Source organism: Sinohyriopsis cumingii, chromosome 12, assembly GCF_028554795.1.
Source record: "Sinohyriopsis cumingii isolate HCF-2022 chromosome 12, ASM2855479v2, whole genome shotgun sequence".
Classification (NCBI taxonomy): Eukaryota; Metazoa; Mollusca; class Bivalvia; order Unionida; family Unionidae; genus Sinohyriopsis; species Sinohyriopsis cumingii.
Genome location: NC_142972.1, coordinates 10,796,732 through 10,822,896, shown reverse-complemented (window position 1 = coordinate 10,822,896; position 26,165 = coordinate 10,796,732). Strand labels below are relative to the sequence as shown.

The following is a 26,165-nucleotide window of genomic DNA, read 5'->3' as shown; positions in this document are numbered from 1 at the left end:
ACCAGAAAGACCAATTTGGACCAACATTGACAATGGGATACAAACCCATACGAAGTAAGTGCCAACCACAATCACCCAAATTAACAATATATTAATATTACAAAAATCGCTAAACTTGATCTTAAAACATTTTTACAGTTATTTATTGTGCCTAGCAACCCTACAAGTCCTTTATGTCTTCATTTATGTATTAAAATATATCCCATTTTGTTGACCACTGATATAGATATGAATTACTGAAATTGAATATTTAATGTTGAGAAGTGTGAAAATGATGTTTAAATGAGCCACACGCTGCTTATATTTTATAACACCAGAGTTTATCACAGGCTGCTTTCAGTTAGTTGAAGGAGGTATTGTTGTATCAGAGATTGTTTTAAACCAATGCAAAGACATCAAGACTTGCATTATTGATGTCCGTGGCACTCTCTTTTGAGATTCTCCACCTCTAGGGGATGCATTACTGATTTTACAGCATAAACCTTTTTGAAGTCTACCCCATTTGATATAGAGATGTTTTACTGATAGCTAATCCCTACTGTAACAGTAGCTTTGCAGCATTTGAGGTATCAGAATCACCAGTCCCTGGTCACTACCAGACCCAGCTAAGTTGGAGACTCCTGTCCATCATGAAAGGTTTATAACTTTCCACTCCCAAACATTTTAAGTAAGGATTCCAGCAGAAATGTCAGACCTAGTTTAAAAATCCCTCTTGAATGTTGTAACAAGGTGGCAAGAAGGGCTATGGGACTCTACAGACCCTTCCCCCATGACAGGGTGGCAAGAAGGGCCATGGGACTCTACAGACCTTTCCCCCATGACAGGGTGTCAAGAAGGGCCATGGGACTCTACAGACCCTTCCCCCATGACAGGGTGGCAAGAAGGGCCATGGAACTCTACAGACCCCTCCCCCATGACAAGGTGGCAAGAATGACCATGGGACTTTACAGACCCTTCCCCCATAACAAGGCAAATCTTGCATGGCAAACAGATTTCAGATTTTTACATGCAACTTCAAAGTTTCTTAAAGACATTGATTAAAGGATCCTTAAGTTTGATTTTTCCCTGAGTTTATATCATGACTAGTAGAACTGTGTAACTGTATACAATTGAAGACTGCTATTTTTCACAGGCCAAATTAGCAAAGAACTATGGTATAACAAAGATGGATCCCTACTGCAGAATAAGGATTGGCCATGCTGTCTTTGAAACCCCAACAGCCTACAATGGGGCCAAAAATCCTAGGTGGAACAAGATGGTTTCTTGGTGAGTATGCCACTTTCTTTAATCCTGACAGTCAAATGAATCCCTTACTATTCTGTTGAATTGAAAATTAACTTTCTTAGGATAGACAGATATATGGATGGATAGATTCACCAAAATAGAGACATTGTTATTAAATGGATACATTTGCTATTAAATAGATACATTTATTATTAAATCTATAGTTGAGTTTTAAATAATTTTAAAGAAAGATAGATTATTGAATAGATTGAGAGATTAGCAGTTTAGGTTAATGAATGGTTAGATTGATGAATAGATCAAATAGTAATTTTTCATGGATGGTTATTTGAATAGATTGATGAATAGATCAAGTAGTAATTTTTCACAGATGGATATATGAATTGATTGATGAATAGATCAAGTAGTAATTTTTCACAGATGGTTATATGAATAGATTGATGAATAGATCAAGTAGTAATTTTTGACGGATGGTTATATGAATAGATTGATGAATTGATCAAGTAGTAATTTTTCACATGGATATTTGAATAGATTGATGAATAAGATCAAGTAGTAATTTTTCACAGATGGTTATATGAATAGATTGATGAACTGATCAAGTAGTAATTTTTCACGGATGGATATATGAATTGATTGATGAATAGATCAAGTGTAATTTTTCACAGATGGTTATATGAATAGATTGATGAATAGATCAAGTAGTAATATTTGACGGATGGTTATTTGAATAGATTGATGAATAGAGCAAGTAGTAATTTTTCACGGATGGATATATGAATTGATTGATGAATAGATCAAGTAGTAATTTTTCACAGATGGTTATATGAATAGATTGATGAATAGATCAAGTAGTAATTTTTGACGGATGGTTATTTGAATAGATTGATGAATAGAGCAAGTAGTAATTTTTCACAGATGGATATATGAATTGATTGATTGATGAATTTATCAGGTAGTAATTTTTCACAGATGGTTAGATGAATTGGTTGATGAATTTATCAAGTAATAATTAGGTTAATGGATGGTTAGATGAATAGAATGATGAATTTATCAAGTAATGATTAGCTTAATGGATGGTTAGATGAATTGATTGATGAATTTATCAGGTAGTAATTTTTAACAGATGGTTAGATGAATTGATTGATGAATTTATCAAGTAATGATTAGCTTAATGGATGGTTAGATGAATTGATTGATTGATTGACTTTTAAATATATTCATCATTTTACTTTTCAGTTATATTCCACATGGTGTAAAAAACCTTTATGTTGAAATATTTGATGAGGTAAGTTTGAAATTAAGTTTTGAAAAGTCTTTCTTTTACAGACTGAATAACCAAGAAAGAAGATAACCTTTTAAATTATTCAGGTTCCTTAATTTCAGAACAGATGCAAAAGATCTGTACAATAGGATATTTCACTTGTAGTGAAAGAAACTGAGTCCTTATATGCTTAATTTTGTATTCTGTTGAGTTATAAAAACATAGCAACTTTAGAACTGAGAAAAAATGTTTTAAGGAATACTATGTTACTTGTACTGTGGAGCAAAATACCATTATGTGCCTGTAATTTTTATGCCAGTTGCGCGAGCTGAAATAAATAATCAAAACATTAAAATCAGAATATGTTTTTGCAAATATTGAAATAGAAAATAGGTATGTAAATATTCACTTGTTTTCCCATCGAGTTTGGTAGCATTTTATAAAGGAAACAAAGTCAAAATGTAAACTATACAGCATTGAATTAGTTTGCAGGGGATCAGCTTTTAACCTGCTAACTTTCACTGACATGGTAATAATTATTTGATCATTAGAAATGCTCACATCACCATATCTATTAGCAATCATTCATGCACTCCTGAAAATATAATGCTTAATATGTCAAGTCATTAAAAAGAATATGGTATAGAACAGGGGTCATATCAAAGTCATTAAAAAGAATATGGTATAGAACAGGGGTCATATCAAAGACATTAAAAAGAATATGGTATAGAACAGGGGTCATATCAAAGGCATTAAAAAGAATATGGTATAGAACAGGGGTCATATCAAAGGCATTAAAAAGAATATGGTATAGAACAGGGGTCATATCAAAGACATTAAAAAGAATATGGTATAGAACAGGGGTCATATCAAAGACATTGAAAAGAATATGGTATAGAACAGGGGTCATATCAAAGGCATTAAAAAGAATATGGTATAGAACAGGGGTCATATCAAAGACATTGAAAAGAATATGGTATAGAGCAGGGGTCATATCAAAGTGATTAAAAATAATATGGTTTATAACAGGGATCATATCAAAGTCATTAAAAAGAATATGGTATAGAATAGGGGTCATTTCAAAGTCATTAAAAAATATGGTATAGGACAGGGGTCATATCGTCATTAAAAAGAATATGGTATAGAATAGGGTTCATATCAAAGTCATTCAAAAGAATATTGTATAGACACAAGGTCATATCAAAGTCAACAGTCTTTATGCATACCAATCAATATATGCAAATTTAATTGCTTAATTATGTGCAAATTTCATTGTGTGCAAATTTTGATATTGTCTCCACATTTAGCTGAACATTTTGCATAGCATATTTGTGTGCAGAGTACATGATTAGATTTTCAGGCCATTGCAGCAATTTGAATTTTCTTACACACTATTTTACATGCTTGACATATGCAGAGATGTTTGTCTTATGATGTCAGTACATCCAATTAATGTTTATCTTATGATGTTGACAGTTCATCAAATTGACGTTTGTCTTATGATGTTGTCAGTACATCAAATTTATGTTTGTCTTATGATGTTGTCAGTACATCAAACTGACATTTGTCTTATGTCAGTATATCAAATTAATGTTTGTCTTGTGTTGTCAGTACATTAAATTGACATTTGTCTTATGATGTTGTCAGTACATCAAATTATCTGTCTGTTACCAGTTTTGTTATTGCACTATTTCCAAACATTGTGGACGGCCTGCACTTGGGTAATTGAAGAACCCTAAAGATTATTTGGGCAAAGGTCAAAGTCATTGTGACTGAAAGAAGAAAAATAGTTTCTGCACAATAATTCAAGTTCTCCACATCTGTAGTTACCAGATTTTATTAATGGCTTGTTCTTGCGGTAAGGAAGAATGCCATCAGTTTTGGGGTCAAAAGGTCAAGGGTCATGATCACTGGGACTAAAAGAGGAAAAACAGTTTTGCAGAATGACTTTTGTTCTCATTGATCAGAATTTGTTGCCAGACTTTGTGGATGGCATGCACTTGGCATAAGGAAGGAATCTGTTGATTTGTGGGTCAAAGGTCAGTGTCAGTGACTTAAAGAAGTACAGTGGTTTCAGCACAGAAATTTCAGTTATCAACTATGTACCTTTGCCAGTGTGTATGGATGACTCATACATTGCATAAGAAAGAAAGCTTATTGATTTTGTATCCAAATGTCAAGGTCTTTGTGAATGAAGAAGAACAATGCTTTTTGAATAATAACTTTATTCCACTTTGATGGCCTAAGTGGTTAGAGCATCTGCCTTGGATCCAGGAGGTCGCAGGTTCGACCCACAACCAAGTCGTACCAGACTTTAAAAAATGGTACTAGCAGCTGCCCCGCTTGACGCTCAGCATTAAGAGGTTAGTGTTAGGACTGGTCAGCCTGGTGTTAGGATAATGTGTCTAAGTGGGTCATGGTGCTACATGTCTGTTGCATGATGCCCCAGTACTAGAAGACATCACTAAAGACTGCCACACTGCAGAAATCATAGCAATTGAAAAAAAGTGACTGAAAATTTGTTATAGTTATGTTAAAATCATGCACATACGCAGATGACATGTCTTGACCAAAGTTTTTGGAGGGTTTGTGCTTACAGTATGGAAGAGGTCTATTGATTTTTGGGACAAAAGCTCAAATGTCAGTGCCATTGTGGCTTAAAAATTGGTTTTGCAGATTAACTTTTTTCTTGTGCAAGTTCCTTAACCAAGCTTTGTGGATTGTTTTCACTTACAGTATTAAACAAATGTGTTGATTGTGGGATGTAGATGTCAGAGGTCATGGCCATTATAGTCTGCTAAGAAAATTATGGTTGTTGTTGTTTTGGGTTTAATGCCATTTTTCAGCACATGATAAGCTATACATGGCAGCCAAGTATATCTGATTCAGGAAGAATCCGGGAAGAACCACTGACCAATGGGAAGTTACTGGCAAGTTCTCTCACATACACTCACTGGCAAAGCCTGAGACTTGAATGTATGAGGACAGATGTGAATGATCTGTAAAGGCAAGCGCCTTAGACCTCTTGGCAACACAGGCCCCAGATAATAATGGTTTCTGGACATTAAGTGTAGTTCCAGATTACATACCTTGATTATAGACTAGTTATTATTAAGACCCATCTTTCTGTAATATCCATAGTCAAGCAGACCCTACTAGTGCCTACACAAATGACTATTAAACAGTGGGTGGGTGTATCATGTACACAGAGGACTATTAAACACAAGGTGGGTGTATCATGTAAAGAGAGGACTATTAAACACTAGGTATGTGTATACTGTACACAGATGACTATTAAACACTAGATGTATCATGTAAAGAGAGGACTATTAAACACTAGGTGGATGTATCATGTACACTGATGACTATTAAACACTGGGTGAGTGTATCATGTACACAGATGACTGTTAAATACTAGGTGGTTGTATACTGTACACAGATGACTATTAAACATTAGATATGTGTATACTGTAAACTGATGACTATTAAACAGTAGGTGGATGTATCATGTAGACATATGCCTGTTAAACACTAAGTGCATGTATCATGTACACAGAAGCCTATTAAACAATAGGTGGGTGTATCATATAAAGAGAGGCCTATTAAATACTAGGTAGGTGTATCATGTACACAGAGGACTATTAAATAATATGTGGGTGTATCATGTCCACATGGGACTATTAAACACATGGTGGGTGTATCATGTACGCAGATGACTATTAAAGACAAGGTGTGTATATCATGTACACATGGGACTATTAAACACTGGGTGGGTGTATCATGTACACTGATGACTATTAAACACTAGGTGGGTGTATCATGTACACAGAGACCTAGTAAACACTAGGTGGGTGTATCATGTACACATGGGACTGTTAAACACTAGGTGGGTGTATCATGTACACAGATGACTATTAAACACTATGTGGATGTATCATGTACACAGATGACTATTAAACACTAGGTAGGCATATCATGTACACAGAGGCCTATTAAACACTGGGTGTATCATGTACACATAGGACTATTAAACTAGGTGGGCGTATCAATGTAAACAGATGACTGTTAAACACTAGGTGGGCTTATTATGTACACAGATGACTATTAAACACTAGGTGGGCTTATCATGTACACAGAGGCCTGTTAAACACTGGGTGTATCATGTACACATGGGACTATTAAACACTAGGTGGGTGTATCATGTACACAGATGACTATTAAACACTAGGTGGGTGTATACTGTACACATATGACTATTAAACACTAGGTGGGCATATCATGTACACAGAGGCCTGTTAAACACTGGGTGTATCATGTACACATGGGACTATTAAACACTAGGTGGGTGTATACTGTACACAGATGACTATTAAACACTAGGTTGGCATATCATGTACACAGATGACTTGAACACTAGGTGGGCATATTGTGTATACATATGACTATTAAGCACTAGGTGGGTGTATCATGTACACAGAGGCCTTTTAAAAACTAGGTGGTTGTATCATGTACACAGAGGCCTTTTAAAAACTAGATGGTTGTATCATGTACACAGATGACTATTAAACACTAGGTGGACATATCATGTACACAGAGGCCATTTAAGCACTAGGTGGTTGTATCATGTACACAGATGACTATTAAACACTAGTTGGGTGTATCATGTACACAGATGACTATTAAACTCTGGGCGTATCATGTACACAGATGACTATTAAACACTGGGCATATCATGTACACAAAGGCCTATTAAACTAGGTGGGTGTATCATGTACACAGATGACTATTAAAGACTAGCTGGATGTATCTTGTACACAGATGACTATTAAACACTAGGTGGGTGTATCATGTACACAGATGACTATTAAACACTAGGTGGGTGTATCATGTGCACAGAGGCCTATTAAACACTAGGTGGGTGTATCATGTAAAGAGAGGCCTATTAAATACTAGGTGGGTGTATCATGTACACAGATGACTATTAAACACTAGGTGGGTGTATCATGTACACAGATGACTATTAAACACTAGGTGGGTGTATCATGTACACAGATGACTATTAAACACTAGGTGGGCATATCATGCAGACATATGCCTATTAATAGATGTTGACATTATTGATAAAAACTTTTGTTTTAGCACAATTTAGACAATTTAACAAAAACGTCATAAGATTAACAAATCAACTCTGATATGCATATTTGTATTCACATGTATGATATCCTTCTAAGATTTTCAGATTCTTCCAGCAATTTTAAATTTCTTATATAGTTTTGAACTTATTTAGACCTAAGATTTTCTTTCACAAACACCGTGTTAGCAAGATTGAACAAAAGCAAACTAAGGTAGACACATTAAATTTAATATGCATACTTGTATTCGATTCGTATGTAGATAACCTGATTAGATATGCATACTTGTATATATATGTAGATGACCTGATTAGATTTGGTATGCATACTTGTATTCATTGTATTCATATATATATATATATATATATATATATATATATATATATATATATATATATATATATGACCTGATTAGATATACATACATGTATTTATATGTTGATGACCTGATTAGATATGCATACTTGTATATATATGTAGATGACCTGATTAGATTTGGTATGCATACTTGTATTCATATATATATATATATATATATATATATATATATATATATATATATATATATATATATATATATATATATATATATATATATATGTGTGTGTGTGTGTGTGTGTGTGTGTGTGTGTGTGTGACCTGATTAGATATACATACATGCATTTATATGTTGATGGCCTGATTAGATATGCATTCTTGTATTCGTATGTAGATGACCTAATTAGAGTTAGCATGAATAATTATGTTTACATGAAGATGGCTTGATTAGATATCCATATTTGTATTCATATGTTGATGGCCTGCTTAGATATCCATACTTGTATTCATATGTAGATGGCCTATTTAGATTTGGTATGCATACTTGTATTCATATGTAGATGACCTGATTAGATTTGTATGCATATTTGTATTCATATGTAGATGACCCGGTTAGATTTGTATGCATACTTTAGATTTGTATGCATACTAGTAGATTTGTATGCATACTTGTATTCATATGTAGATGACCTGGTTAGATTTGTATGCATACTTGTAGATTTGTACGCATACTTGTAGATTTGTATGCATACTTGTAGATTTGTATGCATACTTTTATTCATATGTAGATGATCTGACTAGTTTTATTCAGAGCATTATAGCAATGTATCAGATTGTTACAACTTTTTGAACATGTTGACCAACAATGAGGTTTACAAATAAAATGTACATTTTTGTGACCTGTTTTCTTTCATGCCGTTATAGTTAGTTTTAGACATTTTGGTCAGCCTTGGAGTCATACACACACACACACATATATATATATATATATATATATATATATATATATATATATATATATATATATATTTATATATATATATATTAAATAAAAAATGCTATTTAAAGGTATGTTTAATCAGATTCTCAAAAATGACATCTGGAGCTGATATAGTACCTCATACCTATATGAATTGTGTGAATTGTAATTTAGTTAAGCCATGTATATCATAGTTCTGTATTATATGTAAGAGATATGTTGGAACAATTTCTGTAAATTAACCTGTTTTTACAGAGATCCTTTACAGTGGATGACAGAATTGCCTGGGCCTATGTTACCATCCCAGAAGATGCTTTGACGGGTGGCACAATTGATGAGTGGTTCCCACTGAGTGGCAAGCAGGGGGACGAAAAAGAAGGCATGATCAACCTCATATTCAGCTTTACAGTATGTATGAATCACAATTATCATCAAATATGAAAGCAGATGTTTGAATCAGTTGTCTGGTTCCAGTCTGATGTGTGTCAAACTTCTTAATCAGCATCTGTTTCCAATCTGACTTGAATCAGACTTATGAATCAATGGCTGATTCCAGTCTGATTTGTATCAAACTTTTGAATCAGTGTGTGGTTCCAATTTGACTTCTCTCAAGACTTTCTGATCAATAAGTAGATGTTACAGGCACTGCAACAAGGTTGTTTTCTGTTTGCATTTTATTTCAATAATTAATCAAATTACAGTTTTCATACTGCTACCATTCAGAACACATGTTTACTAATGGTAACACATAATGTGTTGTATCACTCAGTACAGTTTGACAGGGAATTCCAATCCAAAAATGAACAGAACTTGAACTTTTATCTGTGCATGTAACATATCAGTTGTGTTAGAGCTCTTGCTTTTAATCAGATCATGTAAGCTTCAGATATAGCATTGGCTTTATAACTAAACAAGATTTACCTGATTTACATTAATCTGACTAATTACTTTCATTTGGACCTACAGATGTGACACATTGTTTGCAACTTTTTTTAAAACTTGTGAATAATTCTAATCTAATTGTATGCATCTTAGACCTAAATCTGCCATGCATGCAGTTTGGCTTTTATGTTCTGTGCTGCAAGAATGGATAGAATAGACAGCTTGTACCCTGGTCTTCTGGTTAACTATGAGATGGCAAATCTGTGTTGACACTGTTATGGACCCTGGTCTTCTGGTGAGCTGTGTAACGGCAGATCTGTGTTCACACAGTTATAAACCCTGGTCTTCTGGTGAACTGTTTAATGGCAAATCTGTGTTGGCACTGTTATAAACCCTGGTCTTCTGGTGAACTGTGTAATGGCAAATTTGTGTTGACACTGTTACAAACCCTGGTCTTCTGGTGAACTTTGTGATGGCAAATCTGTGTTGACACTGTTATAAACCCTGGACTTCTGGTGAACTGTGTAATGGTAGATCTGTGTTGGCACTGTTATAAACCCTGGACTTCTGGTGAACTGTGTAATGGTAGATCTGAGTTGACACTGCTATTAACCCTGCTCATGTAGTGAACTTTGTGATGGCAAATCTGTGTTGACACTGTTATAAACCCTGGTCTTCTGGTGAACTGTGTAATGGCAAATCTGTGTTTGCACTGTTATAAACCCTGGTCTTCTGGAGAACTGTGTAACGTTATATCTGTGTTGGCACTGTTATGAACCCTGGTCTTCTGGTGAACTGTGTAATGGCAGCTCTGTGTTGATACTGTTATAAACCCTGGACTTCTGGTGAACTGTGTAATAGCAAATCTGTGTTGACACTGTTATAAACCATAGTCTTCTGGTGAATTTTGTGATGGCAATCTGTGTTGACACTGTTATAAACCCTGGTCTTCTGGTGAACTGTATAATGGTAGATCTGTGTTGGCACTGTTATAAACCCTGGTCTTCTGGTGAACTGTGTAATGGCAAATCTCTGTTGACACTGTTATAAACCCTGGTCTTCTGGTGAACTGTGTAATGGCAAATCTGTGTTGACACTGTTATAAACCCTGGTCTTCTGATGAACTTTGTGATGGTAGATCTGTGTTGACACTGTTATAAACCCTGGTCTTCTGGTGAACTGTGTAATGGCAAATCTGTGTTGGCACTGTTATAAACCCTGGTCTTCTGGTGAACTGTGTAATGGTAAATCTGTGTTGACACTGTTATAAACCCTGGTCTTCTGGTGAACTGTGTAATGGCAAATCTGTGTTGACACTGTTATAAACCCTGGTCTTCTGATGAACTTTGTGATGGCAAATCTGTGTTGGCACTGTTATAAACCCTGGTCTTCTGGTGAACTGTGTAATGGCAAATCTGTGTTGGCACTGTTATAAACCCTGGTCTTCTGGTGAACTGTGTAATGGTAGATCTGTGTTGACACTGTTATAAACCCTGGTCTTCTGGTGAACTGTGTGATGGCAAATCTGTGTTGACACTGTTATAAACCCTGGTCTTCTGGTAAACTGTGTAATGGCAAATCTGTGTTGGCACTGTTGTGGACCCTGGTCTTCTGATGAACTGTGTAATGGCAGCTCTGTGTTGATACTGTTATAAACCCTGGACTTCTGGTGAACTGTGTAATAGCAAATCTGTGTTGACACTGTTATAAACCCTAGTCTTCTGGTGAACTTTGTGATGGCAAATCTATGTTGACACTGTTATAAACCCTGGTCTTCTGGTGAACTGTGTAATGGTAGATCTGTGTTGGCACTGTTATAAACCCTGGACTTCTGGTGAACTGTGTAATGGCAGATCTGTGTTGACACTTATTAACCCTGCTCATGTAGTGAACTGTGTGATGGCAAATCTGTGTTGACACTGTTATAAACCCTGGACTTCTGGTGAACTGTGTAATGGCAGATCTGTGTTGACACTGTTATAAACCCTGGTCTTCTGGTGAACTGTGTAACGTTATATCTGTGTTGGCACTGTTATGAACCCTGGACTTCTGGTGAACTGTGCAATGGCAGATCTGTGTTCACACTGTTATAAACCCTGCTCATGTAATGAATTGTGTATTGGGAAATCTGTGTTGACACTGTTATAAACCCTGGTCTTCTGGTGAACTGTGTAATGGCAGATCTGTGTTGACACTGTTATAAACCCTGGTCTTCTGGTGAACTGTGTAATGGCAGATCTGTGTTGACACTGTTATAAATCCTGGTCTTCTGTTGAACTGTGTAATGGCAGATCTGTGTTGACACTGTTTGCAGTGGAACATGCACATGATACTCAAGCATTTAGCATACATTTTTGAAGTCTGACTGTGGATTAGTCCACCATTTTTACTGGATATGGTGTTTGTTGGAATAACCAGTCTGATATTTTGTCTATTGAATTCTTTGATTTTTATAAAATAGCAAATGTTAGGGTAATTTATCATATGGTAATTGTTAGTGTTATTTATCATATGGTAATTGTTAGGGTAATTTATCATATTATTATTTATAATGTAGTAATATGGTTATTTATAATATAGTTATTGTTAAGGTAATTTATAATGTAGTAATAGGGTTATTTATAGTTTAGTTATTGTTAGGATTATTTATAAGGCAGTAATTGTTAGGGTTATTTATAATGTGGTAATTTTTAGGATAATTTATAATGTAGTAATAAGGTTATTAATACTATAGTTATTGTCATAGGTAATTTATAACGTAGCAACAGGGTTATTTATAATATATTTTTTGTTAGGGTAATTTATAATGTAGTAATAGGGTTATTTAGAATATAGTTGTTATTTGGGTTATTTTTAATGTAGTAATTGTTAGGGTTATTTATAATGTTGTAATTGGGTTATTTATAATTTAGTAATTGTTAGGGTAATTTATAATGTAGTAATTGTCAGGGTAATTTTTAATGTATTAATAGGGTTATTTATGATATAGTTATTTTTAGGGTAATTTATAATGTAGTTATAGGGTTATTCATCATATAGTTACTGTTAGGGTTATTTATAATGCAATAATTGTTAGAGTTATTTATATTGTATTAATTGTTAGGTAATTTATAATGTAGTAATTGTCAGGGTAATTTGTAACGTAGTAATAGGGTTATTTATAATATAGTTATTGTTAGGGTTATTTATAATGTAGTAATAGGGATATTTGCAATATAGTTATTGTTAGGGTTATTTATAATGTAGTAATAGGGTTTTTTATAATATAGTTATTGTTAGGGTTATTTATAATATAGTTATTGTTAGCATTATTTATAATGTAGTAATTGTTAGGGTTAGAGTTATTTATGATTTGGTAATTGTTAGGTTTGTTTATACCATAGTAATTGTTAGGGTTATTTACAATGTAGTAATTGTTAGGGTTATTTATGATGTAGTAATTGCTAGAGTTACCTGTAATATAGTAATTGGTTATTGGCAAGAGCTAGTAGCATGTCAGACAGTACATGTATTTTCAACATTCTCTTTTGTTTTAGCCAGCAGATGAATTACCAGCAACAAGTATTATTCAGGCCCCTGGTTACGGTGCACCTCTGGTCTATCAGTATCCACCAACAGGTATGTTGTGCTGTTTTGCTTTGAATTGTCTCTCCAATACTGTGAAAACATGCTGTAACATGACAGAGTTCATGAAATGCCATTGTCCTATGGAGCATATCATGCTGTAACATGACAGAGTTCATGAAATGCCATTGTGCTATGTAGCATATCATGCTGTAACATGGCAGAGTTCATGAAATGCCATTGTGCTATGGAGAATGTCATGCTGTAACATGACAGTTCATGAAATGCCATTGTGCAGTGGAGCATATCATGCTGTAACATGACAGTTCATGAAATGCCATTGTGCTATGTAGCATATCATGCTGTAACATGGCAGAGTTCATGAAATGCCATTGTGCTATGGAGCATATCATGCTGTAACATGGCAGAGTTCATGAAATACCATTGTGCTATGGAGCATATCATGCTGTAATATGGCAGAGTTCATGAAACCCTAACCTTAACATGACAGAGTTCATGAAATGCTATTGTGCTTTGGATCGTGTCATGCAGTAACATGACAGTTCATGAAATGCCATTGTGCTATGGAGCACATCATGCTGTAGGGCAACAAGTTAATTAACTCAAGAAAATTGTGTGCATGTCTCCAGAGCTCTAGAAATGGGGTGATGTATAGATGTGGGCATACAACTACATGCTTCGAAGAGACAGCTACCATCTTAAATGAATGCATATTGATGAGTGATTACATATTTTTTATTTTTTTTTAAAAAGAGAACCATTCTTTTTTACATGTATAGCATAAATATATAAAATATGGATACAGTCCCTGTCCAGTGTCATATTTTAAACAGTGATACAGTCACTGTCCAGTCTGATTTAAAGTATTTATACAGTCACTGTTCAATCTCATATTTAAAACATCATTACAGTCACTTTCCAGTCTCATTTAAAATATTGATACGGTCACTGTCCAGTCTAATAATTAAAACATTGATACGCTCACTGTCTGATCTCATCGTATCCATGATGGTAAATCAATAATTATTGCATTGAAAAGATGCACCTTGTCATTGATCATGCAATGTCTCAATTCAGTACAAAAATATAATCCCAAAATAGTGTAAAGAAAGATGAAGAACACTTTCATTTTATTGTATATGCACGTGTGTGTGTCAAGGTCATTAAATGGTGTCTGTATTAATTTAAAACCACTATAATGTAATACTAGATTCCTCACAAATCTGACTATTGACATGGTTGAAATGAACATTTACAAACAAAAATCTGACTACTGACATGGTTGAAATGAACATTTACAAACACAAATCTGACTATTGACATGGTTGAAATGAACATTTACAAACACAAATCTGACTACTGACACAGTTGAAATGAATATTTACAAATACAAATCTAACTATTGACATGGTTGAAATGAACATTTACAAACAGATCTGACTATTGACACAGTTGATGAACATTCACAAACAGAAGTTTGTAAAATATTTCTGAAGAAACAAGCATTGATGCAAGAAATTATTAAATCAAACTCGTGTTTATTTTGGCACTGAAACATTGTATTTCTTCAGGGAATTGGTGAAATTAGTATAAAAATCTGTAGCTATCCCACCATTGTGTTATATCCAAATGTTGTGTTATAATGAAGTGTGTTAATCAACCAAAAAGTTTAAAGCAAATGCTTACTAGGTCTGTATTTAACTTAATAGAAAGGAAGGCAAGAGTAAGCAAGTGTAGCACAAGTTGATATAGAACATGTTCTAATATAATAAAATGAACTTCAGTTAAATTAAAAATGCTAAGATATCTAAATCTAAAGTTGAACATAACATGGATTGAAATTCTAAAAATGTGATTTATGGTTTGATATGTATGAAATGTGAAGCTGTTTACATAAATCACATAAAAAATTAAATAATTTTTAAAGACATTTTTAGCATATGTCATGCTGAGGAAATGAGAGTCAAATGCCTTTCCCAAGGAGAAATTGACACAGCCAACTTGGGTTGGCTTAGGAGGGTATCAAACCTGTGACTTTTAGATTATAAATCCAATGCTTGACCAGCAGATGATCTTGGATTATTAAAAGTTAAACAACTTCCTAATTGTTTGGAGGAAACGTCACAGTTGAGAGTCATAAAAAATTAAAATGGGATCCATTAAACCTTGTATCAGTACATGGATACATTTTCATAACTGGTGTAAAAACCAATATTGGTGACTTTAAAAAATACTTTTGTAAGGCTCACTTTATACATTGTGTGAATACTTTGATTTTTCTTTTATAACATTCTGTACAGGGCCTATGTTGATTGCATTTCTGTCAACTTTGCTTTTTTTTGATTAATCTCTAACTTGGCTTTGTTCAAATTAACCGCAAACTTTGCTTTGTTTTGATTAACCTCAAACTTTACTGTTTTGATTAATCTCAAACTTTACTGTTTTGATTAATCTCAAACTTAACTGTTTTGATTAACCTCAAACTTTACTGTTTTGATTAATCTCAAACTTTACTGTTTTGATTAATCTCAAACTTTACTATTTTGATTAACCTCATACTTTACTGTTTTGATTAATCTCAAACTTTACTGTTTTGATTAATTTCAAACTTTACTGTTGATTAATTTCAGACTTTACTGTTTTGATTAATCTCAAATTTATCTTTGTTTTGATTAACCTCAGACATTGCTTTGTTCCTCGAACTTTGTTTTGATTAACCTCAGACGTTGCTTTATTTCATCGAACTTTACTTTATTTTGATTAACCTCAGACATTGCTTTATTTCATCGAACTTTACTTTATTTTGATTAACCTCAGACATTGCTTTGTTCCTTGAACTTTACTTTGTTTTGATTAACCTCAGACGTTGCTTTATTTCATTGAACTTTACTTTATTTTGATTAACCTCAGACATTGCTTTGTTCCTTGAACTTTACTTTATTTTGATTAACCTCAGACATTGCTTTGTTCCTTGAACTTTACTTTATTTTGATTAACCTCAGACATTGCTTTGTTCCTCGAACTTTGTTTTGATTAACCTCAGACATTGCTTTATTTCATCGAACTTTACTTTATTTTGATTAACCTCAGACATTGCTTTGTTCCTTGAACTTTACTTTGTTTTGATTAACCTCAGACATTGCTTTATTTCATCGAACTTTACTTTATTTTGATTAACCTCAGACATTGCTTTGTTCCTTGAACTTTACTTTGTTTTGATTAACCTCAGACGTTGCTTTATTTCATTGAACTTTACTTTATTTTGATTAACCTCAGACATTGCTTTGTTCCTTGAACTTTACTTTATTTTGATTAACCTCAGACATTGCTTTGTTCCTTGAACTTTACTTTATTTTGATTAACCTCAGACATTGCTTTGTTCCTCGAACTTTGTTTTGATTAACCTCAGACATTGCTTTATTTCATCGAACTTTACTTTATTTTGATTAACCTCAGACATTGCTTTGTTCCTTGAACTTTACTTTGTTTTGATTAACCTCAGACGTTGCTTTATTTCATTGAACTTTACTTTATTTTGATTAACCTCAGACATTGCTTTGTTCCTTGAACTTTACTTTATTTTGATTAACCTCAGACATTGCTTTATTTCATTGAACTTTACTTTATTTTGATTAACCTCAGACATTGCTTTGTTCCTTGAACTTTACTTTATTTTGATTAACCTCAGACGTTGCTTTATTTCATTGAACTTTACTTTATTTTGATTAACCTCAGACACTGCTTTGTTCCTTGAACTTTACTTTATTTTGATTAACCTCAGACATTGCTTTGTTCCTTGAACTTTACTTTATTTTGATTAACCTCAGACGTTGCTTTATTTCATTGAACTTTACTTTATTTTGATTAACCTCAGACATTGCTTTGTTCCTTGAACTTTATTTTATTTTGATTAACCTCAGACATTGCTTTATTTCATTGAACTTTACTTTATTTTGATTAACCTCAGACATTGCTTTGTTCCTTGAACTTTACTTTATTTTGATTAACCTCAGACGTTGCTTTATTTCATTGAACTTTACTTTATTTTGATTAACCTCAGACATTGCTTTGTTCCTTGAACTTTACTTTATTTTGATTAACCTCAGACATTGCTTTGTTCCTTGAACTTTACTTTATTTTGATTAACCTCAGACATTGCTTTGTTCCTCGAACTTTACTTTGTTTTGATTAACCTCAAGCTTTGCTTTGTTTTGATTAACCTTGAGCTTTGCTTTGTTTTGATTAACCTCAAGCTTTGCTTTGTTTTGATTAACCTCAAGCTTTGCTTTGTTTTGATTAACCTCAAGCGTTGCTGTTTTGATTAACCTTAAGCTTTACTGTTTTGATTAACCTCAAACTTTACTGGTTTGATTAACCTCAAACTTTACTGTTTTGATTAATCTCAAACTTTACTGGTTTGATTAATCTCAAACTCACTTATGTTTAGATGAATCTCAGACTTTACTTTGTTTTGATTAACCTCAAACTTAGGTTTATTTTGATTAACCTCAAATTTAGCTTTGTTTTCATTAACCTCAAACTTAGCTTTGTTTTGATTAGCTCAGACTTTGCTTATTTTTGTTTAGCATCAGACTTTTGTTAGGTATAATTAATTTTCATTATTTTTTTTATTCTATATGCTGTGGGTTATATAAAATGGTATTTTTTACTGAACTTATCCAAAATCAAGTTCATTTGTCTACCTGACCAGAATAATTGTTTTAATTCTGTAAACAATATATAGCTAATATTTTCTCTGTGAGTGTGGGTTTAATATTTGGATCATCACCATCACTTGGTGGTAAGTACCAGAGGGTCACTTGGCTCAGCAGCGACACTGGCTTAAACTAGCAGCTGATGGTTTAGTATAACTTAAGATAAAGTATAACACTAAGGTTCACACGGAGTAGACTCCCTTGATATAGTTGTGGATGTTCATATGCATAATTACCATATGCTAGACATTTTTCTTGCATATTTGTCATGGAGTTCCATAGCTAATAATTGAAATTATTGGTGATTATGTTTTCTCACTTGGTTAGCACTCAGTATGCACAAAGCAAAAAACAACAGAGATCTGGGACATACAAAATATACAGCTGAACTAATGCCCTAGGGCTCTGAATGCCTACTGTAACATTATTATCTTGGGTTAACCCAAACCCTATGCCCTAGGGCTCTGAAGGCCTCCTGTAACATTATTATCTTGCACCATTAACTATTTTGTGGCAGTGTATCAGCACATACCAGGTCTTTACAAATGTATAAATTCAGCCCAGGCCCTATTAAAATTAAGACTTAGGAAAAATGGCAACAAAAAGCTAGCCCTTTATTATCATTTCCCAAAGCTTATTTGGGGACCTGGTATGATCAGATTTTACCATCAAACTATGTCTGTCATTTCAGTTTTATATATAGCTTGTTGACAAGGACTGATTACATTTTATAAGCAATAGAATGGGAAAAAATACTTTTGTTGGATTAAATTCTGTAGATATTATATTCCGAAAGAGATGCTAGTTTTTAAAGGTAAATAGTTTTAGAGAAAACCAGTCAAGCATGGAAGGATAATACTAAAACGTAAATACATTATTGAAAATCAATCAATCTTTGATGCATTTAATAATCGGGTATATCAGTATTCATATACTGAACTACAATAATAACACCTCCTATTAATGTACCTATGCTAAAGTTCACAAATACCTGATGGTCCGAATTTGGATGTTTGTGGATGTTGATTGCCAGTCTAACAGTATGTGGATTGCCATTCTAACAGTATGTGGATTGCAGAATAATAAATCCTGAAAATTGTGTCATTGATCTTCTAAATTTCCAAGTTATAGCTCAAATATATTTACATAAGTTCAGTAAAGTTTTAGTTTAATACCTTCATCACTTCATTTAATACTCTTGCAAAGAACCCTCCCTTCTCACATAATTTCCTGTTTATATTTTATAAAGCAGTTCTTCAGCCTGCATACCCAATGCAGCAGCAGCAGCAGCAGCAGCCGATGCAACCACCACGTCAGCAACGGCCAGGGTACACAGAGGCAGACTTCAAGCAGGTCAAGGACATGTTTCCTAACCTGGATGACGAGATTATTCTATCTGTATTTGCCGCCAATTCTGGAAACAAGGATGCAACAATTAACTCATTGTTATCAATGAGTGCAGAATGAACCAAGAGTCTTGTCTTTTTTGCTTTTTATTTCAGCTGTTGAAATATATCTTAATAACTCACAGAAAGAAATTAATTTTCTGGTGACTTCAAGTTACATCTGTGGAATGGTGGCTTTCTCTGTATAGCTTAAGTGCTACTCAATTCATAATTTAGTTGCGACTAATGACTAGCTACATATGATTTTTTTTAAAATTTAAGTTCATCTGAGAAGGATTTGGATCTCTTCTTGGCAAAATAGTAAATTTTGGGGGGGGGTGTATTATGAGATAAAGAGAGATATCAACACAGTTTACTTTGTTTCCTGCCAAAAACAATTGACATCTTTATTTTATTTCATTCATCCAAAGGAAGCTGGCTTTAATTTTTGACGATTTTAATGACTATAGTCCACAAGCCATTTATGTGTTTTATTGGATGTGAGATACAAGTTTGTTATGAACAATATTGAAAGCAAAACTTAACAAGGTTTCTTTAATTTGTATACAGCCATGTTATGATGTTGCATACCTGTATATCCATCTGTTTCCTATTTTACTTCTGAAAAACTCAAGTTCTCCACCATGTAATATTACCATTGTTACATCTTGAATCCCATGTTGCCAGTCCTACAAAATTGGGGAAACACACAGCATTTTAAAGGGACAAGGACGAATAGTACTTAATGTACTTGCAGTACTACCAAAGCAATGAGACGGTCTTATTGTTTGGACAGTTTTCCTGCCTTAACTTGTAGACTGCACTGTAGTATCATGTATTCCTTGGACACTTACGTTATTGTAATAAATGTTTTAAGTGCTCAAGAAACTTGTGAAAACACACACAAACATGTTCAAATGTGTGGTTCATTTGAAATGAGCTGCACTATGGGATTCCACATTCTGGATGTTGCTTTCCTTTAACTTTAGTGTTTACTCCTTTTCTACCAGCATTTAAAATAATCCCATTTTTCTTAATTATTTATCTTTTCAAGTTAAGAATATAACGATTGAATGACAAATTATGCCTAGAAAATATTGATTTAATCACAAATTATGCCTTGATTAAGTCCCTTTTATAATTAATTCATCCTCCAAGTATATTTAATTTTCAGCATTGTTGATATGCTTTCAATCTTAAATATATGTTACACTTTCTAAAAAGTTTACATTGCAACTGAGTAGACTACAACAGTTTTTGAAAGTCTTGATTTAAAATAGATATTTATTGCCATCTTACGAATAAGTTAAGCAACTTTCTAGATAGCTAGCACCAAACAAAAATGGTACTGACTTTAGCAACTTTCTAGATAGCTAGCACCAAACAAAAATGGTACTGACTTTAGCAACTTTCTAGATAGCTAGCACCAAACAAAAATGGTACTGACTATAGTGACTTTTAGAGATAGCTAGTGCCAGACAAAGATGTGAATGAATTTGCACTAAATAAAATAGACATAGTTTCTGATTTTTCATGACAAAAAATTGTGTTGAGTGGGTGCACATGGGTCAAGATTTGGGGAATGCAGGACAAGACATTGGGGCAAAAACCTGTGATCCAGCACTTAAGGCAAAACAATTGCCATTACATAACGTTTTGGATGACATGACCTTGGGGGTAATGAAGAAGCCATAAGATTTGGGGGTCAAAAGGTCATGGTAAGTCTAATAATAAAATAATTGGTTGTGCTCAGTATGTTAAGTTCATGATTGCATACCTTGATCAGATTCAAGGTCAGTGAGTTCCCATGTTCAGTAATCTCCCGTCAACCATGTCCTACTAGTTTCTACATGGAGCACTATTAGACATTGAAGGGTGTACAATGTGCCATTTGCAGTCCTGTGGTGGACATCATAAGGTTAAGTGCTTCAGTTCTAGAGCTAGAAACTTTAGATTTGACCAAGGCCAGATTTTCACCTGAGACTTTGAATTATGGGATACCATATTTTCTTTTATTATCTATATCATAATAAGATATTCAAAATGTATCAGTGTGAGATAATTTATATCAGCACAGTGGCAAATAAAAATGTATCAATGTGAGATAATTTATATCAGCACAGTGGCAAATAAAAATGTATCAGTGTGAGATAATTTATATCAGCAGAGTGGCAAATAAAAATGGTATCACCACTGTGTTGATAGCAGCCCTTGAACTGCTTTCGTTGCCTATTTAGGGAGTATATAAGTGCTTGCAATTGGTGTATTTTCTATATTCAGTTATAATTCTTTTTTCTCTCACTCTTTCTCTCCATCAGGATAAACAGATCTTAAAATATTACAACTCTGTATATTTATTTAAACAATGATGAAGTACAATCAGAAAATGCAACTCCAAGTCTCATTTAATAGCTTATTTATTTTCAAATGAGTTATGCAAATTATCCTTGGCTGACTTGAAGAGAATATTTCTTTTCAATATTCATTGTCACCAATACCTGTTACACTCTGTGACAAACATTAAAAAATTGTAAGGCATTAAATATAAATGTGTTTGATTAGTGATTATAATTCTAACCATGTTCATAATCCTGTTTGAAAACAACAGAGAAAAATCAGGAATGGACAAGTTTGGTTTGTAAATCAAAATGAGTGAAAACTAAAATTATGGTGCAGTGTTCCCAAATTAGACTGCAAGCTTGACAGGGTTGCACAGTTCATGTTTGAATGCAGAAATAAACCAGATCAATAATCAAAATTATAATAGGTAAATTCACAATTATTAAAATATTTTAATTAAAGATGCATTTTGATGAAATCAGTCATTAATTAGATGACAGACGCAACTCAAAGCTTTATACAGAGGAGATAATTCTATAAAACGTCACAAACGAACATTATTATAAAGTTTCAGAACCTCTTTCTATCAACATAGTAAAAAATGTCTATTTATAGTGTTAACCACATTGGCCCAGAAAAGAAAAAAATCCATGCAACTTAATGTTGTTAGATATAGTGAACTGTTTCACTTGTGAAGTGGAAACAACTCCTGTTGTCACCATTGGAAACAGTTCCTTATATTTACACAAGTATTGATATCCTGTCTTGACTATAAAAAAAAAACAAATGGGAACATGTGCTGGCAGATCATGTTCATCATTTTAACCTTGACAAAGACCTTGATTGGTGGAGATATTGTGTGATCTCAGATCTGGGTGGATACTACATGCAGATAAATACTGTATTTCATATATGTGGCTCTTTTGTACATATTTTGCATCATGATAAATACTGTACTTCAAAAGTGGCTCTTTTGTACGTATTTTGCATCATGATAAATACTGTACTTCAGAAGTGGCTCTTTAGTACATATTTTGCATGATACTATACTTCAAAAGTGGCTCTTTTGTACATATTTTGCATGATACTGTACTTCAAAAGTGGCTCTTTTTCTGATGAAAGAAGATATTACAGATAAGTCAGACCAAGAATATTTGATTTGGCTGGTTGTGGTCGATAGAAAAACATTTGTTAAATAAAACCATACAAAATCCATATTATTTGTGTGTACTGAAGACACAAGAAGTTTGACACATTTGTTATTATTAAAACACACATACTGTATTACATTTCTTTTCTTAGAACCTGTATTAGAAGCTGTTTTTGTCAATCTCAGTTTATTTACTTAATACCAAACTGCTGTTACGTTTTGTTAATAGTATTCTGTGAGATGTACATGTAATTGTATGTTTAAGAAAAGCTTTTATTTATTAATAAGAATTTACCTGCTTCAGAGAGAAAGACAGAACTAGATAGAAACACATAACATTTTTGTTTGTGTGTGCTTATCATTAGTTTGTGTAAAAGTCAGGTCCAACTGCAAACAACATAGACCCTGATCTGCTGTTGCATAATACACCAGAAGGTCAGGGTCCATGTTGTTTGCTCTTCTGATTCATCCTTGCAGACTGTATAGACCCAGATTTGATGGCACAATATGTGACACAAAAATGTAAATATTCATGTTACTAATAAACACCTTGCATTATTTGTATGTCAGAGGTGTTTAATGTTTTCATATGTAAAATTGATCCAATTTGGTGTTTTGAGTTTAATGGCGTATTAATACATGCAGAGGTCTATATCATACTGAGGCAAAAATGGTAAAGTGCCTTGCCCAGGAATAAACTGATTGCTGACCGAGCTTGACCAGGCAAGGATTAAACCCAGTACCTTTCTGGTCATCAGTCTGGCAAGCTAACTATTGAGCCACTGCAGCTCAAGACATTGATTTTTAGACTTTAAATTTTTTATCAGATAATGGAATAGTAAAGAAAGCTTCATTTTGAAAATTTATGAAATTGTGTTTCCAGATCAAATAAAGACTAACAGAAAGAAAAAACTTGCTTTATGTTGGCTGTTCTTGCCTGTCATAAATTGTCTAAAAAATTGAAAAGTAAAAAAGAATATGTTCCATGTTGAAAAGAAGTTTGATTACCATTGTAGGTTCTGGGAAAAAGAATTGTTTCTAGAGTTTGACCTGGCCTTTAATATTTAATGCTTGAAAACAACCCTCACTTCTTGAACAGAAATATTGTAAGGGATAGTTGTTTTGGTATTTATGTAGGAAGTCTGTAATATTTAGATGTACCAAGAAAACATGTTGTCTCAAGATTTCTGTTAATAATGTGTACATTTCTTTTGGCAGGTTATTTTTTAAATATATTTTTAGGAATTGACATACATTTGTAATTACTTATTTCTGATTATTAACTGCTGGCTGATGGCATTTTCCTATTTGTACCAATATATAACTTGGTTGTAAATTCAAATTTGTGCTTTCATAAAATATGCAAAATGAATTCAGCATTGTCTTTTGTTTATTATCCCATTAAGGATGTCCATTTTTGTAAATCTGTGTTTATTATGCAACTCAAAATGACATGGTCATTATATTATGACATTAATGCTGACATTACTTGTAAGTTGTACTGATATGAACTATGGGTGACATTGGATGTAAGGTGCTGTTAGAAAAACTTCTCTCTTACTGAAGAATACAAAATGAAATGTATACAATATTACTAACAAGAACAGTATTGTGAAATACAGAGATAAAGATAACAAGAAATGAACAACACCATGGAATATCACTATACAACACCATGGAATATCACTATATAACACCATGGAATATCACTATACAACACCATGGAATATCACTAGCTCTTTAGGACTGGCTGTCAATAAGGTGAGAAGGCATTCTGCTTTGGAAACTGTTGTGATTGCAATACTTGTTACAGATTTACTCATCAATATACACTTTGTGTACTGCAGTATTTTCCTGTGGCTCAATTTGAATGGTCTTGTATAAAAAGATGGTACTTAAATTCAGGTTTTTGCCTGTCCAAGTCTGCATATTTATAGGTATTAATTTTGTGGAATAACCAATACAAAAACCCCAAATAAAGAATAGAGTAGAGTAAAACTATGCAGACAATAAATTTTCAATGATTAAAACAAAACTAACACCTGTATGAGCACAAATCAAACACCTGTCATGATTACTTACATGCAACATCAGTGAGAGCCAGTGCTGCCAACTCTGCTAAGCTAATTGGTTCTTAAAGTATATATTTATGATCTCTTCCTTTAAATAATGTACATATAGTTATACCATCAGCTATTTCTGATTACCTTGGTGTTAACCCAGTGGTTTAATGGTCATAAAACTGAACTTCGATCTGCATCAGTTCGTATAATGTCATCATTCCACACATGAGCCAAACATGTGACCAGCTGCCCATTACTCAATGCAGTTAGCAAGCAATATCAACATTTAATGTATTCAGATCTCATTAAAGTGTCAAAATGCTAACTAAATTGAAAAACATAATAATCACTCCATTGATTGATCTTGCCTGATGTATGCACAGCTTCAACCACTAGAATTTACTTAAAGCTTCATCAGTCAAGCTAATTCATGCTGAATGGACAATAGTGGCTCACAAGAAAATGTGTCAAAGATCATACCTAATTATCTATGGCTTTGGGAATGCATGACTTTTTTAATTCAATAATTTAAGGATTATTTACCCAACAAACGTGTACCAAAAGAATTGATCGATAATTAGATTCAGCGGTTTTGTTTTATCAGTCTGAGAGCTTGTATACTCTGCAGTAATTGGTGTGTATATCTGGTGATTCATTAGTAACTGTACTTGAAGCAATAGTATTTTACAGTTATGTTGTTCATTAGTATATCTGGTGATTCATTAGTAACTGTACTTGAATAGTATTTTACAGTTATGTTGTTCATTAGTATATCTGGTGATTCATTAGTAACTGTACTTGAAGCAATAGTATTTTACAGTTATGTTGTTCATTAGTATTAAGCATGCATGGATAAAAAAAAGACATGTTTTAATGAGGATTTACATTTTTCGACAACAGTTTCACTTGAATGAAGAAATCGATTTTAAATAAGTTTTAAATATAATGCTCATATGCTAGTATCATTTATTGTTCATTCTTTCATTTTCAGTAATTATAGTGTTTGAATAACATGTTTTTTCTCATATCTTTATATAATTATGTCACAACATATCGTTTTAAGGCAGTGAGTGGAAAATACAGCTGCCACATAGCATATAGATATATTGT

General features: G+C 33.3%; 1 protein-coding gene across 2 annotated transcripts in view; it reads left to right on the top strand.

Annotated features, from left to right (window-relative positions):
• Positions 1-24,364, top strand: part of LOC149786000 (toll-interacting protein A-like) — a 66,333-nt gene extending 41,969 nt beyond the window's left edge. The window contains exons 3-7 of one of the 2 annotated variants that reach the window (XM_089976284.1): positions 1,133-1,266; positions 2,482-2,530; positions 9,191-9,343; positions 13,354-13,435; positions 19,370-24,364. In XM_089976284.1, the coding sequence (XP_089832410.1) occupies positions 1,133-1,266; positions 2,482-2,530; positions 9,191-9,343; positions 13,354-13,435; positions 19,370-19,584 (633 nt within the window). In that variant the 3' untranslated portion in view covers positions 19,585-24,364. Of the gene's footprint in view, positions 1-1,132; positions 1,267-2,481; positions 2,531-9,190; positions 9,344-13,353; positions 13,436-19,366 lie in introns of both variants that reach the window. The other variant, XM_089976283.1, reaches the window with a different exon arrangement.
• The last annotated feature ends 1,801 nt before the right edge of the window (positions 24,365-26,165 follow it).